General features: G+C 55.9%; 2 protein-coding genes across 4 annotated transcripts; both read right to left on the reverse strand.

Moving 5' to 3' along the window:
* Positions 1 to 2,842: 2,842 nt before the first annotated feature.
* ZNF70 (zinc finger protein 70) lies at positions 2,843 to 10,173 on the reverse strand. Of its 3 annotated transcripts, none has more exons than XM_032471245.1 (2): positions 9,425 to 10,173; positions 2,843 to 6,690 (listed from the first exon to the last, which is right to left on the reverse strand). In XM_032471245.1, exons 1-2 carry the CDS (start codon positions 10,022 to 10,024, stop codon positions 5,281 to 5,283), a joined length of 2,010 nt encoding a protein of 669 aa, XP_032327136.1. In that variant the 5' UTR covers positions 10,025 to 10,173; the 3' UTR covers positions 2,843 to 5,280. The 3 variants fall into 3 exon arrangements, with proteins under 3 accessions (XP_032327136.1, XP_032327138.1, XP_032327137.1); XM_032471247.1 differs by having other exon boundaries at positions 9,402 to 9,549; XM_032471246.1 differs by lacking the exon at positions 9,425 to 10,173 and adding an exon at positions 7,118 to 9,234.
* A 517-nt stretch (positions 10,174 to 10,690) lies between these two features.
* On the reverse strand, positions 10,691 to 12,019 carry VPREB3 (V-set pre-B cell surrogate light chain 3). The gene is made up of 2 exons (XM_006177086.3): positions 11,866 to 12,019; positions 10,691 to 11,129 (listed from the first exon to the last, which is right to left on the reverse strand). The coding sequence occupies exons 1-2, from the start codon at positions 11,912 to 11,914 to the stop codon at positions 10,813 to 10,815; spliced, it is 366 nt and encodes a 121-aa protein (XP_006177148.1). The 5' UTR covers positions 11,915 to 12,019; the 3' UTR covers positions 10,691 to 10,812.

Raw genomic sequence — 12,019 nt, forward strand, 5'->3', positions numbered from 1 at the left:
GCCAGCGGGGCTGGATCCAAGGAAGGGGGCAGGGCCCTCAGGGCCTTGCAGAGCAGGCTGAGCACCTTGTGATTTGTCCAAGTTTTCAAATGTACCTGGACAGCATCATGCCGACATACCTGCGCCTTCGAGCCTCTTGCACGTATGTCTCTAGGACTGGGAGCCAACCAGTCAAGTAGGGGGAGCCAGACAGTTCAGCATGTAGACACACAGCAGGTGCTGGCCGGACCGCAATGGCCATTTGTGTGGACAGACATTGGACAATTCCTCTCCCTCCTTCACAAACACGGCCCCGGAAGCCCTGGGCATTCCTGGTGCGTGGGTCAGCACTTACTGGACGGCTCATGCCCCCCTGCAACAGTGGGGACACGGGGGCGTCTATGTCGGGGTCACTGCGACCTTCAGCCAGCTCTGCAGAGCAGCTGGGCTCACTTACAGACCCGGGTCCAAGCCGATCCTGGTCCCGTATCCACATTCCTCCTTGGATTGTGGACCCTGGACCTTGTCCCCAGCGGTGCGCATGCCCTGAGGCGTTAAGTGTGAACCAAGCGAGGCCCACGGGCGTCACTGGGTGGTCACTAAGCCCGTCCCCCCATCCTGGTTCCCATTCTGCCACCGCCTGGGATGACCCTGGGCTCCAGGCCTCAATGTCCAAGGGGCATCATTCGGAGGTCCCTGAATCTGCCATCTGGGGTCCCCTCCTCCAGGTCTGGGCGCTGGGTCCCCCTGCACTTTAGCGAAGGGACAGCGACCTCTGGCGGCCAAAGAGGGGGCGGCAAGCCCTGGAACCAGATGGGCAGGCCTGGGTTAGAGGGGAAGGGGTGGGGTGTTCCCCCTCAACCCAGGGAGCACAGGGAGCCCCAGAGCCCCTCCTGGACCCACTCTCTGGGCAAAAGCTGGGTCAGGTGTGCCCACAGGGGGATCCCAGGCAGGTCTGGCTTCTGGCCTGAGAGTATTTAAGGCAAAGAGGAAGAGGAGGCAGTAGGTCAGCTCCTGGGGAGAAGCCAGTGCAGAGGTAGCTGCTTGGCCTCCTACAGGCGGGTGAGCACCGGGCAGGGGTGGAGGTCCTGCTGACCCCATCTCCGAACAGGCCAGGCTCATGCTCCACACTTAGACTTCAGGACTGCGCTGGGATCTCAGACAGGGTTCTCCTCCTACATCCTGGGGACAGTGGGGTCCTTCCCATTTGCCAAACTGGCCCATCCTAGGTTGAGGGGACCAGCCTGGGACAGACAGGTGATGGGGAGAGGGGTACACGATCAGGGTCCCCACCTCTCTTTCAAATGACTGCATGGGTTCCCTCAGAAAGGGTGGACTGTTCCCTGGTTCTCACTCTTTGCTGCATCTCATAGTATTTGCTAAAAGGCAAAGCACTATGGAATGTTCTAAGTTATGTTGAACAAGCTTTGGGAGTAATAAAGAACAGAAACTTAAAGAAATATTTCCAAATACTAATAGTATATTCAGACCTCCAGTCCACCCAGAAGTGATGCTCACATGTGGACAGTAATTCACAGAGATGAGGTGGTGAGCATGACCTTTTGGGGTTAAATGAGTTAATATATATCAAATATTAAGATGAAAATAAATTATGCATAACTCTAAGCAATAATGTTAATGATAGGACTTCTCATGTAAGAAGAAGAATCACAGAAAGAACCATCAAACAAAATCTAACAATTCGCTGTTTATAAGTTACAGATATGTAGCAAAATATACACAAATTTTAAAATAAAATGCAGAGCTAAATAAACACTCATGCATATGAAAATTCAAAAAAAGTAAGGGGCTTCAATTATATTTGGAAAAGAGAAGTTGAAGCTTGAAGCATTAAAAGAGGCAAAGAGGGTACTCAAAGGCACAATTTTTCAGAATATCACTATTAAATTATTACGCCCCAAATATGATAGTTACTTGCTGATCATTTACCCTGCCTATTTCTTAAGAAGATAACTGCACCACTAACACAGTAACGGCATACATAAGATAGAAACAGAAATGAAAGCAAAACAGAAATACATGAAGAAAAACAAGATCTGACTATGACTTGACCAGGTGAATGAGTATTCTTAAGTACTTTGGGGTCACAGAGCCCATCAAAAATGTGGTGAATGCTACAGACCACCCCCTCCCAGAATAATTCATTCATCCACGTATCCACAAGGCTTTGTTCAGTCCCCAGGGGTCCACAACCTCAAAACCCTTGCCCGCTCATGGACTGCTAGACAGTCGTTAGACCCCAGATTAAGAACTCTGAAGTAAAGAAAAGTTAGTGAAAATATGGATTTGAATAAAATAATTTAAAAATTGAGTTAATGAATAGAATTGATGGAGTAAAAACACATTTCCTGAGAGTGCACAGAGGCTTCATAAAAGCTGGTAACATACTCCAGCCCAGAGAGCTTCCATGGACGCTTAGAAATGTTCATACCGTGTAAAATAGAAACAGCAATGACCCCAGAAGTCACCGCTTTGCAATATTAAAAATAATAATACTTGGGCCAAAGGGAAAGTCTTAATACAATAGCAAAAAATATTGCATAGCAACCTTATGGAGCACAGAAAAAGCTCTAACTATAAGAAAAAAAAATCATAGGACAAAGTACCACATTTACTAGAAACATTGAAAACAATAAACTGTATCTAAATAATTAATCTTAGAAATGTAAACTATTAATTTAAAAAAAAAAAAAAAAGGAAAGGAAAGAACATGTACTTTGACAAAACAATTCCATCAGGAAACAATCAAGAACTGGTGTTTTACAACACCCAACAACATCTGTGAAAAGAAGGAAAAAAGGTAACACAATAAACAAAAACACACAATGAAATTCAAGGACAATTAAAGTATTACCAGGATGATCTCTTATAACATCACACTGTTCAAGAACCTAAATAAATGAAAGGATTTAAAAATACATAATAAAAGGATGAAAGAATCTGAACCGAAGGAACCAGGTCTGCCCACGCTTCCGGAACAGAAAGCACCCGCCTGGCCTCACCGTGGTTATGAGAATCGGTGGAGACTTCAGAAAGCGGGTCGTAACCCCCACGTCACATAAATTGTCAAAAGGAAGAAAGGATGTGGCAGGGAGGAGAAAGTGCATATTCAACAACGTGAGAACCGCACACCATGAGCTGAGAGAAGCTGGGAGTGGGGGCATCTGGGGGTGGCAGGAGCCCAGGAGGCTTGTGGGAGGGGACCCCAGATTGCCTGAAAAGGGGGTTTACGTGTGGAACAGCCCCTGAAGGCTGGTTTTAAGGAGAGTGGTGACGTGTGCAAAGTGATGCTGCAAAGAAAACAATTTAGTTTGGTGTGCAGTATGCGGTGTGGGGGTTGGGGGATGTCCAGGTAGGAAGCAGATGCTCACCCTGCCCAAGAGGGACAGGCCTGGCCAAGGCCGAGGCAGAATGGGGGGGTGGGGGGCGAGGAGGTAGATCTTGGGGAGGGGGCGCTGTCCTGCACCGAGCAAGGGTGTCAGCGTTCTCTCTTCACTCCGGGTCAATGACGGAAGCTCCTCTGTGCGGGCTGCCCAGTCAGGCCAGTCCACCCGTTCATGTGGGGGTTCTGGGGGACCCTGGGCTGCTGGTTAAATGCTCCACATACTCACATAGCAGAGAGGAGCTGGCCAAAGGCCATCTTCCCAGCCCAAGAGGCCTCTCATTTTAACATCTCTGGCCAACCAAGCCCCACTTACGAAGGAACAATTATGGCTTGTCCATTTTTATTCATCAAAACTATACTTAGCTGCCAAGCTGAGCTTCGGATTGGCTGAAATCACCGGCATTACCATGATGGGTTCGTGGGATTTTAGCCATTAACTTTCAGAAATCTTCAAAAGAGCTTAGACTGCCTCCCCCAACACTAGCTCTGAGGAGCCTGGGGGAGCCAGTACTAAAGACCATCGTGGACACACAAAGGCCCGGGACAAATGCTTACCAACCAGCCAGACATGTCATGGCCCAGGCCCACTCCTGGGTCGGGGGGCTGGGGACGCAAACACCTTCAAGCTCTGCGTAGCCAGGCGAGCAGGCCTGCCATGTGGGAGACACTGGGGCTGTGTGGGAGCCAGTACAGTGCTCTTAGCCTGCCACACGGTGAGACCTTCCCATCACCTGGGGAGCTTCTAAAACACCACTATGTGGGCCCCAGCTCTGGGGATGCCCGACTGAAATGGCCTGGGCGGGAAGCCCGGTGGGGGGGACAGAGAGGAGTACAGGATGGGACACACTGCTGTTGCAGCCCAGGGCACCCCCAACCCAGGGTACAGGCTTGAGGGAGCGTGGAAGAGCCTGGTGTTAGGAGAGGGCTGGCTGCAAGCCTGACCTGCTGGGAACCAAACAGGGGTGCGTCTCCTCTCCAGGAGGGGCAGGGATCGCTCCAGTTTCCAGTCTCAGTAGCCAGTTGACAAAGGCCCTCTGAGTGCGGTCCCATTCTGAACAGGAGCCTGGCGCCAACCCCTGGCGGGATGTGGCGGGGTCCCAGTGTCCCTGCCTCACAGAAGGGGAGACAGAGCCTTGGGGCTTCCTCCAGATGACAGAGGCAGGAGGGGCCAGAAGTGGCACTTGAACCCAGACCTTCTGTCTGAACCACCGTTGGTCCCCTGGCCCTGGATGGCGGGGAGGAGGCTGAGAGCTGCCAGACCAGAAGCTGCCCCGCGGACGTCCGAGGCACGCTGTAGTCGGTGGAGGGGGTCACTCCTGGCGGCAACCATCCTCTGGCCCCCAGGACCAAGCCTCTGCCCTCTGTGGACCAGACCAGCCAGCAGCCAGAAGTGCCCTTGCTCCAACCCCCGTGGTGGACTGAGACCTGCTGTGGCCTAAGCTCACCCCCCATCCAGAATCCCTCCAGACTATTCGTAACCTGGTTTGGCTGACCCCACCAACGCCCGAGGACAGCTGCTGCGCCTCTACTTTGGATTTCTCTGTCTTTAGTGGATTTGGACTGTGAGCTCGCTTACTGCTAAAAGGGCCTGATGGTAGAGTTCATCTCCTGTTTTCGTGGGTTTAACTCCACTTTCTCCCTCATGTTTATTCTTCAAGATTCTGGAAGAAGCAGAGAGGGCAAAACTAAACCCTCTTGGCTTGGGAGTCACCCGTGAGCACGAGCTGACTGAGAGCAGCTCTGTCCTGGTGCCCTTCCTAGGCTCCCCTGCCTTCACCCAGTCCACCTGCTGGGCCTCAGGGTTTCTAGGCAGCCTGGGTACCAGGGAGGCGGGCAGGTCCCTGGGACGGAGGACAGGGTGCCAGTTCCATCTGGGGGAGGCGCGGGCCCGCCCTCTACAGCTTCTCCCCGGCGTGGACCTTCTGATGCCGGATGAGGTGCGAGCTGCCCCGGAAGGCCTTGCCGCACTGGCCGCACTCGTAGGGCTTCTCCCGCGTGTGGGTTTTGTAGTGCTCGATGAGCGCCGAGCGGTGCCGGAAGGCCTTGCCGCACTCGTTGCAGGCGTAGGGCTTCTTGCCTGTGTGGATGCGCTGGTGCTGGATGAGCGCTGAGCTGTGGCAGAAGGCCTTGCCGCACTGGCCGCACTCATAGGGCTTCTCCCCGGTGTGGATGCGCTGGTGCTCGATGAGCGAAGAGCTCTGGCTGAAGGCCCTGCCACACTTGTGGCAGCGATAGGGCTTCTCACCTGTGTGGGTCTTGCGGTGCTCGATGAGGTTGGAGCTCTGGCTGAAGGCCTTGCCGCACTCCTCGCATGCGTACGGCTTCTTGCCTGTGTGCACGCGCTGGTGCCGGATGAGGTGGGACCGGTGGCAGAAGGCCTTGCCGCAGAGCTCACACGCATGCGGCTTCCTCAGGGTGTGGATCTTCCGGTGCTGGCTCAGGCCGGAGCTCTGGTTGAAGGCCTTGCCGCACTCCTTACACTGGTACGGCTTCTCTCCGGTGTGGATCCGCTCGTGCTTCCTGAGGCTGGAGCTCCGGCTGAAATCCTTCCCGCACTCCCTGCACGCGTAGGGTCTCTTCCCCGTGTGCGTCTTCTGATGCTGGGCCAGGGCCGAGCTCTGGCGGAAGGCCTTCCCGCACTCCCCGCACTCGTAGGGCTTCTCCCCGGTGTGGATGATCTGGTGCCTGAGCAGGTGCGAGCTCTGGCTGAAGGCCTTTCCGCACTCCCCGCACTCATAGGGCTTCTCCCCGGTGTGGATCACCAGGTGCCTGAGCAGGTGCGAGCTCTGGCTGAAGGCCTTCCCGCACTCCCGGCACGTGTAGGGTTTGGCTGGCTGGGCAGTTCTGGGAGGCTCCCCGGGGCCCGAGATCCCCCTGCCCACCGTCTCACCCTCGTGCTTACCCGATTCTCCTCCGCTGTGAACGATCTGGCACAGGCTAAGGTCCGATCTCTGGAGGAAGGTCTGGCTGAAGAGCTCATCGTCCTGGGGTCTGTTCGCTGAGGGGGCGCTTGGATGCTGGACGGGGCTGGAGCACAGACTGAAATTCCCCGAGTAATCGTCCTGTGTTTCATCTTGCTCCCCCAGAGGGATCTCCTTGTAGACAACAGCCATCTGCCCTAAACTCCTTTCCTGAAGAAAAGTGTCCCCCAGGTCCCCCTCTGGAAAAAGGCCTTGCCGCACATCCAGCCCGTCCTCAAACACAAAGGCCTCAGCAAGCTTGGCTGCTGGGGGAATCTCCATTGTGAGTCCAGGCTCCCCGCCAGCACCTGGATTTCTGGGGGACACACTGACTGCTCTCACAATCTGAAAAGAAAACAAGGGACACTTTCGAGTCAGCAAGTCAAACACTCAGCATGTGCTGCAGTCTTAGTGGATGGAACCAAAGAAGAGGATGCCATCTTGCCCCTGTGGTGATCGTCACCGAGTCGGAGACAAGTCTGACTTACCAGAAACAACTGCCAGGAAGACAGACAGACAGACAGACAGAAAACACCACACTGTGAGACTTGAAAGGCTCAGGATGTTCAGAAAAGTGGGCGGGGACAGGAAGTGGACATGTTCTGGAAAAGGGGCAAGACTCTGGCTACTGGAGGATGTTGGGGATGGGGTCTTGATGGGAAAGAGGGCCCACCTCCCTCCCACACTCAGTTGGCTGCACACCCTCTAGCCCTGTGTCCCAGCCAGAACCCTGGGAGGCAGTCTGGTCCTTCTCACTCTCTCACCCACACACCTCGCCCATCCATTTCCTGAGGGGTCTCTGCCTCTTCCTCGGTGCCACTGCGCAGCTCAGGTCTCAGTGTGACTCGCCTCCCATTGGCTGCCCATCTCCAGCATCTGCTCCTCCCTCCAGTCTGTTCTTTGCATGGACGCCAGGTTCAAATGCCCCAAACACAGGCCTGATGGTGTCACCCGCCTTACAGCAGCCCAGCCCCTCCACGCCCGCTGCTTCTCCTCCCACACACCCCTAATCTTCCAGCGTGACAACTCCTGTGTGCCTCCCAACTGGTCCCACTGTTTTCTCAGATGGTCACCTGCTCATCCTTCCAGATTCCGTCCAAAGGTGCCCCCTCCTCCACACCCTCAGACTGACAATCTCAGGCCGCCGCCTCTGTGACCTGTGGAGCTCAGTGTGCACGTCCATCACAGCACACACCACCCTGATGGCCAAACAAATATGGGGTGACTCTCCCCACCATCGCCTGCACCCTCCCCAAGGGCGAGTACAGGACCCCCCACACTGGAATCCCCAGATGCCAGCACAACCACACGATCTACACACACACACATCAGTTAACTAAATAAATGACCAAATGAAGGAAAAGCCATTTGTTTTTGTGTTCAAATTGATTGCCACTTTTTTTTTTTTTGGCCAAAGAACTCTTTATTCAAGTAAGTCAATTACCTGGGAGATATAAATAAATAAAGCAGAGCTGCCCCATAGAGGGGGTAGAGGGGACAGTTTCACAGGGACGAGGGAGGAGGCCAGACCATCCCACTTGGCCCCCCACCCCACTGTGGAGGCCCTGAGGGAGCCCTGCAGGACCCCATTCAGAAACAGCTGTGTGGCCATGTGGGCTCAGGGGGAACACCTCAAGTACCTTTGTGATGACAGCTCGAGTTTACTGAGCACCTACTGTGTGCTGGGCACTACCAGGACTTTTACAAGCATATCTCATTTACTCCTCATGACCCCATACAAAGGTACTAGTCCCCTTGCACTGAAGCTCAGAGGGTAACTGCCTCAAAAAAAACCAAAACCCTAAATTAATTAGAACAATCATGATGGAACTCATTCCTATTTGGATTCTTTTTTTTAATGAATCTTAAAAAGACCAGGTGTGGGGGGGAGCACAGAACTGAAGTATTCTCCTGAACCCTATGATCACCCCCACTTCTCTCTCCTCTTCGTAATCACGATCTCCAATCCTCCCCGACCTCTCACCCGACCCGTCAAGCCTAACGTCCCACCATCTTCACCCTGGTCCTCCCATCCGAGTTCCAGCCCTCTCCATCTAGCCAGAGTTTTTCTTTAGTGGGTCCAACCATGGGCGTCACTTCAGCCAGCTCTCTGACTAGTGTCCCATTCCTCACTCCCCTGCCCTGCTGCCGCCAGCCACTAACCACCAGCCTCCTCTGCCAGCTCCTCCTAAGATGCTGCATGTCGCCAAGGAAAATCATGACTGTGTCTGGCACGAAGACAAACTTCAAGTTTCCAGTTTCGGCTGGGACTTCAGCTCCAGCCTCCAACGACCTCCTTACAGCCAAATCCTCTCTCCTGGGCCCTCGCTTTCTCCCTTCTCTGGCAGTACTCACCAAGACCGCCTTTTCAAACCCCTCCATTTCAGAGGCTGCAGATTGGCACAGCCACGTTCTGTTTGGCTCTCAGAAGCAAGCTTTTCCTTTTTGTTCGACTTAGCTGCCAATATTTAAAACTCAGCTGGTTTTCTCATGAAAACCTGGAAGATGTAACACTATGGGCCCACCCTCCACTGACCCACCTTACCTACCTGGACGCCTCCAGGTTCTGAGCTTGCTTGACAGCCCACCCCCAACTCCCACATCCTGCGTTTCTCCCTCAGTTTCAGAAGGTTGCTTTTCCCACTCTAATTTTCATGCCCTCCGATCCCTCTTTCTCAGCATCTGGAGACTGTAACTCTCCCTGCACCCGTCTGTTAAATCCTGCTGTTCCCAGGTACCAGCTACACGCTGCAGTCTGCACTGCGGTGAGAAGGTTGCCGATACTTTATCTGCGCCCTACGATGTTTTCAAAATTTTTGGACCTAAAATCCAAAGGTCTGGAACCCCATGCTTCCCACCTACTCGGGGCTTTCCCAGGCCCCTCCTGCATCGGTCACCCCATCCTCCGGGGGCCCCAGGGCCCGGACACTCGGCTGACCCTCGGGCCCGTCAGGACCTCCGGGCTGGAGGCCCGCACCTGCCTCCACCGACCGGGGCCGCCCACACCCACGCCGCCGAGGGACAGTGGCCACACTGGCTGCCGCGGAGCCACTCACCTGGGCCGGGCGGGGCCGCTCACCTGCGGGGGCGGGGCCGAGGGCGGGGCAGGGCGGGGCCGCACCTGAGCGTCTCCAGCGCGGGGCCACAGCCTCCTCGGCGGCGGCTGCTGACGCGGAGCCCGCGGCAGCCCGAGCGCCCGGAGCCCCGCCCCCGCCCGCGGCACTTCCGGGGCTGCTCTAGGCCTCGCGGAGGCCCGCGTCTCGCTGGTCCCGCCGCGCCGCGGGTAGCTGTCTGGCCGCGGGGCTCCGGGATGCAGGGAGGGGTTCGGGGGAGTTCGTCTGGTTGGCGCAGGGCTCCAGGCCGTCCCCCAACACGTCCCGGCTGGGCGGGCGTTGGCGGGAGCGCAGAGGAGGAAACTGAAGCCGGGAGGGCACCTGCCCGTGGGGTGGGGCCAGCCGAGGCCGTGGAGCTGCTGGGGTCCGCAGGAGGCGTGCCTAGGGCTGCGGAGCCCGTCACCCTGCGCAGGCCCCGGGTCCTTTGGGGATGCACCCTCCCTTCGTGGGGAGCCGTGGTCCTGCCTGCCCACCCCGTCCCCGCAGAGATAGATGAGGAGGGCCAGGAGCGCATCCAGGAGACTGCTGGGAGCATAGGCGGGACCCTCGAGACCCCAACTCTGCATCTGAGGGATGACCTCCGTTCAGAGGGCGCCTCTTAAGGGAACTGGGAGGGAAGAGGCATGTGTTCTTAAACCTGCTCCCCCACCCCAGAACTCGATTCGGCTTCTGATGACAAGACTTGCCCCTCCACCCAGTAGTCCCCCAACACCAATGCTCCGGTCCATCCTGCACCTCCCTTGGGGGCCACAGCCCTATAACAGGAAACCTCTAGAACACACTTTCCTGAGAGGAGGGCTGCTTCCTATTCTGCCCACCTGCCCTCAGCACCTCCTGTCCTGGCCCTCAGGTGTCTTTGAATGCTCTCACCCTCCCCACACACCCACGTGCCTTCCTGCCCCATCCACAGTAGGCAGAGGCTGCCCCTCCCCAAGCTAGGAGCCTGGGCACCAAATGCAGTCACCCCGAGAGCGTTGGACCACAACCAGCCATGCAGAGCCGGGACCAGCAAAGGCTGGTTCCTTTTTCTCTCCCTTCGGCTCCTCAGGTCACAGGAAGGCAAGAGCCACCAGTCTGAGCCCCCTGGGAGCCAGTGGGGAGGCTGGGCCCCACCCCAAGGTTCTCAGGTGCTTCCTCTTCTGCAACAATCCCCAGAATCCCTGCCCCCATACTCTCAGATGGACCACAGTCACTTTTTCAGCAAGGATTTCATGACCCTCCGAATAGTTATTGTTGATATATTGAGTATTACTAACCCATTTTACGGAGGAGGGAAATGAAGGCTCAGAGAAAGGTCAGGAGCAGAAATAGGAGGCAGACGGGAGGCACTCATCCCACATCCCACATCCCACCCCTAGAATCCGTAGCCCACGGAGCAGTAATAATCTGCTTCGTCCTCTGGCTGCACGGGGCTGATGGTCAGGATGCAGGCGTTATGGGCTTTATCTGTGGCTGCTGAGAAGCGATCAGGGATGTCCGGGGGCCGGTGGTAGTCCTCCTCTGAGCGATAGTAGATGAGGTAGCGGGGGGCGCTGCCTGCCCGCTGCTGATACCAAGACACACCGTAGTCCCCGACGGTGGCGTAACGGGGGCTGAGCATGCAGGAAAGTTGGGCCACTTGGCCTGGGAAGACCAGCAGTGCCTCTGGCTGGGTCAGGGCTGGGTGGGAGACTGAGAGACAGACACACTCAGGCCTGGCCTGGGCCCCTTCCCTCCTGCCCCACCCTACAAAGCCTTGGTCAGACTCCTGGGAGAATCCAAAAACTCACAGCCCCGTGCCACTGGATCAGCACTGGGTGGAGCACTGATTTGGCACCCCCTCAGCCCCCATTAGTGCCATGTTCACAAGGATCTATGTTCAGTTAAGGACCTAGAGTTCAGAGAGTGGGACTGGTGGCCTCTGTGTTCTTCTGCTGCCCTCCCTCATCCCTTACCCTGCTGACCCCTAAAACTTTGGTTACACTGGCTCTTCCAAACCCTGGCTACAGACTGACCACCCCCAGAGAGGCTCTTGGGCTGTTACTACCCATTAGCTGAGCCTCAGGCCACTGGCCCTTCGGGACTTTCTCAGTGTTAGTGTGTCCTGAGGTTCTGTCGGGACCAGATCACACCAGTTTCCCCTCTGTATAACCCAAAAGGTGACTAGTCTCTGAGACCCCAGAGAGTCAGTGTCAAAGGGACCCTAGCAATCTGGTCATGCACAAATGGGGAAACCGAGGCCCACGCAGAAGAGTGACCTGCCTAAGGTCTATGGCAGAGCCATCTGCAGTTTATCTTCCCCCACCTCAATGTCCCTTCCAGAACCCTCCCCACTGCCCATAGCAATTTGCTTCCATTCAAGGGCTTTCTGGAACCCATGCTGTGTCCCACCCCACCCCCAGGTGAGCCGGGCCCAGGGAGGGCTCACCTGCCAGGAGGGCCCCAGCTAGGAGGAGAGCCAGACGACAGCAGACCATGGCCAGGGGCAGGGAGGCCGGCGGGAGTCGTTCTGTTGGACGATACCCAGGTGCTTCAGGGAACAGCAGGGGAGGCTGCTGGACCACGGCAGGGCATGCAAATCA

Source organism: Camelus ferus, chromosome 32, assembly GCF_009834535.1.
Source record: "Camelus ferus isolate YT-003-E chromosome 32, BCGSAC_Cfer_1.0, whole genome shotgun sequence".
In the NCBI taxonomy this organism is placed as follows: Eukaryota; Metazoa; Chordata; class Mammalia; order Artiodactyla; family Camelidae; genus Camelus; species Camelus ferus.

Coding starts and splice junctions, on each gene's coding strand:
- ZNF70 (XM_032471245.1), bottom strand. CDS start 10,024: ATGCAGAGTTGGGGTCTCGAGGGTCCCGCCTATGCTCCCAGCAGTCTC. Junction 6,691..9,424: donor CCTCGGCCCCGCCCCCGCAG/GTGAGCGGCCCC, acceptor TTTTCTTTTCAG/ATTGTGAGAGCAGTCAGTGT.
- VPREB3 (XM_006177086.3), bottom strand. CDS start 11,914: ATGGTCTGCTGTCGTCTGGCTCTCCTCCTAGCTGGGGCCCTCCTGGCA. Junction 11,130..11,865: donor AGCTGGGGCCCTCCTGGCAG/GTGAGCCCTCCC, acceptor TCTGTCTCTCAG/TCTCCCACCCAGCCCTGACC.